The following is a 2,634-nucleotide window of genomic DNA, read 5'->3' as shown; positions in this document are numbered from 1 at the left end:
CCCCCTCACTTCCCAGAGAGTCCCTCCTTCACTGTTCATTACGCACTCCTTTTCGTTTTCTTCAAATCTCTCATTCCCACCATTTCCCACCCCTTTGTCTCCTTTTTCAGTGTGCCCGTTTTCCAGACCTTTCACCTCGTGGCCCCGGCAGAGTTTCTGAACAGAGGTCACGTAGGTGTTGTCGACAAAGCTTTTTTGGAGACCATTTAGCTTGACGTAGTCTTGGTAATAGGATGAGATCTCTTCTGGGGTGGCTCTGTCACTCCTTATGTCCCTTTAAAAAAAAGTTGACAGGATAAGAAACGGGTAAATAATAAACATTTCTTTTGAGTTCGTCTTTTTACCTGCATTTCCCATTGGTCAAGTCTCTGTAGTTGACCCCTGGAAGCTCCATCCAGATGCCAAGACTAATAGTCAGCATGGACCCCTCCATGGCCTACACAGATAGACCAAACGATGTCAGATAAGAGAACAAATTGGTTGAATGAAGGAAGTTACTCATGAATCTTTGTTGCTTACATGCCAAGCACCTCCCGGTGTTCCTTTCCCCAGAACCAGATGCGGGATGTGCTGCTTCTTGTCTCTCCTCCACTGAATGACGGGAGGGAACTCGTACCCAAAGTCAGCGTTGGGGTGTAGCAGTGTATCAAATAGCACAGCCACAGGATTTCTTGATCGTCCTTCAAGACCTTCACTCAAGTATTCCAAATCCTGCCAAAGGAAATAGTTATTGTTAGCCTTTAGTGTCGAGTTTAGAGAAACTGTAGGCCAACCTGAAAATGTTTTGATTACCTGTTCGGTGATGGGAAGGTGTTTGGCCTCCTGTAGTTTTCTGTACAGAATTGTATTGGGGTGGACAGTTGCAGTGTCTAAATAAGGCTTGTATCCGTTCAGCAAGTATGACAGACAAATACCTGATGGTCCGTTGCCTAAAAGCAAACAAAATTCCATAATAGCATCAGAAGTTTATCACATTGGAGTACTTTTAAGATTTAAAAAAACTGGTACAAGATTCCAGGGTTGAGGATGGATGTGGAACCGTTTAAAGTGAGCAAAACAAAGTTTACCTATGATGACTACAGGTAGAGTAGGCAGGTGCTCTTGAGGCAGTGTATTTTCTTCCAGAAGAGGCATGGCTGCAGCCTGGGCCAGAGATGGCACTGTGGACGAACAGCAACAACAAAAACACGATGAGTGTTACAGAAATTTCTGTGGCCATTTAATATTCAACTGAAGTCTCATCAGTGCTCTATTATCTCCCCTCTCCTGGGTCAGACTGAACAGGTTCAAACCGGCTAACTGTCTTTGTGTGCCGGTGTTGTTGTCTCAGCTTAGATCACCGGCTGACTCAGAAACATACACAGCGAGGGGGAGAAAACCCTTCATTCATGTTGTTATTGTGCTTCCACACAGCCATGAACCCTCCCTGTCTGTCTGTCTGGGCTTCAGACACGTGGATACACACCCCGCCACAACACAACATGCCCACACTTTTTTTTTCACCGCTGTCCAGCCACTGTTGTCTCCCCCCCTCCCTTCACTCATAGCCTGTGGCGAAGCTGCTACAGCCAGGCCCAGCCAGTAGGCAGTAAATGGTAAGAACACCGTCTGTGGGTTTCTCTGCTCTGTTCCTACATGAGGTGGTCTATGGTACAGAAGATATTTCATGACCAAATTATCAAACGATGCAGCCAAGACTAACCAATGGTGTGTAAACAGAAAACAAAAATACGGAATAATGGATAAAAAAAGTTTAGGTTAAAGTCTGGTTTTCAGTGTTCTACCTTGAAAAATAAACTGATTTTATGTTTTATTAAGAACTTAGTAAAGTATTCTTCACGTGGCTGGAAAAAGCATATATCTTTTACAACATTTTCTGGGGGAGTATACCCCTGGACCCTCTAAAACCACTTCAGTCCACAGCTGCTTGTTAACATGAACAGGTGTTTCTCATTGCTGTTAGCAGATGTTGGCAGGAAAGATGTAGCCTTCTGGTATTATGTTTCAAATGAATGATATTAACTATTTTTATTGAACCACCTGGTTTCTAAAGATAAAAAAAGAATTTTATCAGAGATAAAACTATTTAATTTGGTTTGTGATTATGTAAATTGGCAGTGAGATTTAGAAAACTGCACAAGGGGTGCCACCTGAAATCTGGCCTAGGGCGCCAAATTGTCTCTGGCCCTGGCTATAGCCTGGGGTAACCCCCCTGGACCAAAACAAAAGGATGTTCTTTAAAGATTTATGCAGGCTTGGATCTGTAGTGAAATGTTGCTGTGGAGATTTTTGGGGGTGTGTGTTTGTGTGTAACAAGGCAGTGCCATTGTGTGCCCGCTGGGCAGCAAATCCCCCCCAGATCATTCCTCTGAGTGGGCCCTAATCCCCACTGGGCCTGTTTATGTCTTTGCCGCCCTTTTTTCTTTTCAGCGGCAGCAGGGTGAAAATGTGGTCCTGGCATGCTGGCAGACAAAACCACACACACAATCTCCCGCCAAAATAAAACCAAACCAAACCAAAAATTAGCTTACCAACAAACCTGAACACCTCCCAGTCTGCCTGGGTCTGCACCTGGAAACTTCAGCTGATTTTCTTTAAACCTCTGAATGTAAAGCAGTTTGCCCCACTCCTGTC

The 2,634-nt window shown here is 44.4% G+C and overlaps 1 protein-coding gene across 1 annotated transcript; it reads right to left on the bottom strand.

The window, feature by feature from the left end:
* LOC106534366 (oxidative stress-induced growth inhibitor 2) lies at nucleotides 1-2,634 on the bottom strand (the record flags this gene model as incomplete). The annotated part of the gene is given in 7 exon segments (XM_014030985.1): nucleotides 1-274; nucleotides 345-436; nucleotides 520-711; nucleotides 793-832; nucleotides 915-929; nucleotides 1,068-1,160; nucleotides 2,532-2,634. Coding segments are annotated over 7 exon segments (809 nt in total), but the record flags the coding sequence as incomplete, so codon positions are not given.

This window comes from Austrofundulus limnaeus, unplaced genomic scaffold (genome assembly GCF_001266775.1).
Source record: "Austrofundulus limnaeus strain Quisiro unplaced genomic scaffold, Austrofundulus_limnaeus-1.0 Scaffold1153, whole genome shotgun sequence".
Taxonomy (NCBI): Eukaryota; Metazoa; Chordata; class Actinopteri; order Cyprinodontiformes; family Rivulidae; genus Austrofundulus; species Austrofundulus limnaeus.
The sequence above is the reverse complement of the archived record's forward strand: the minus strand, read 5'-3'. Positions and strand labels throughout refer to the sequence as shown.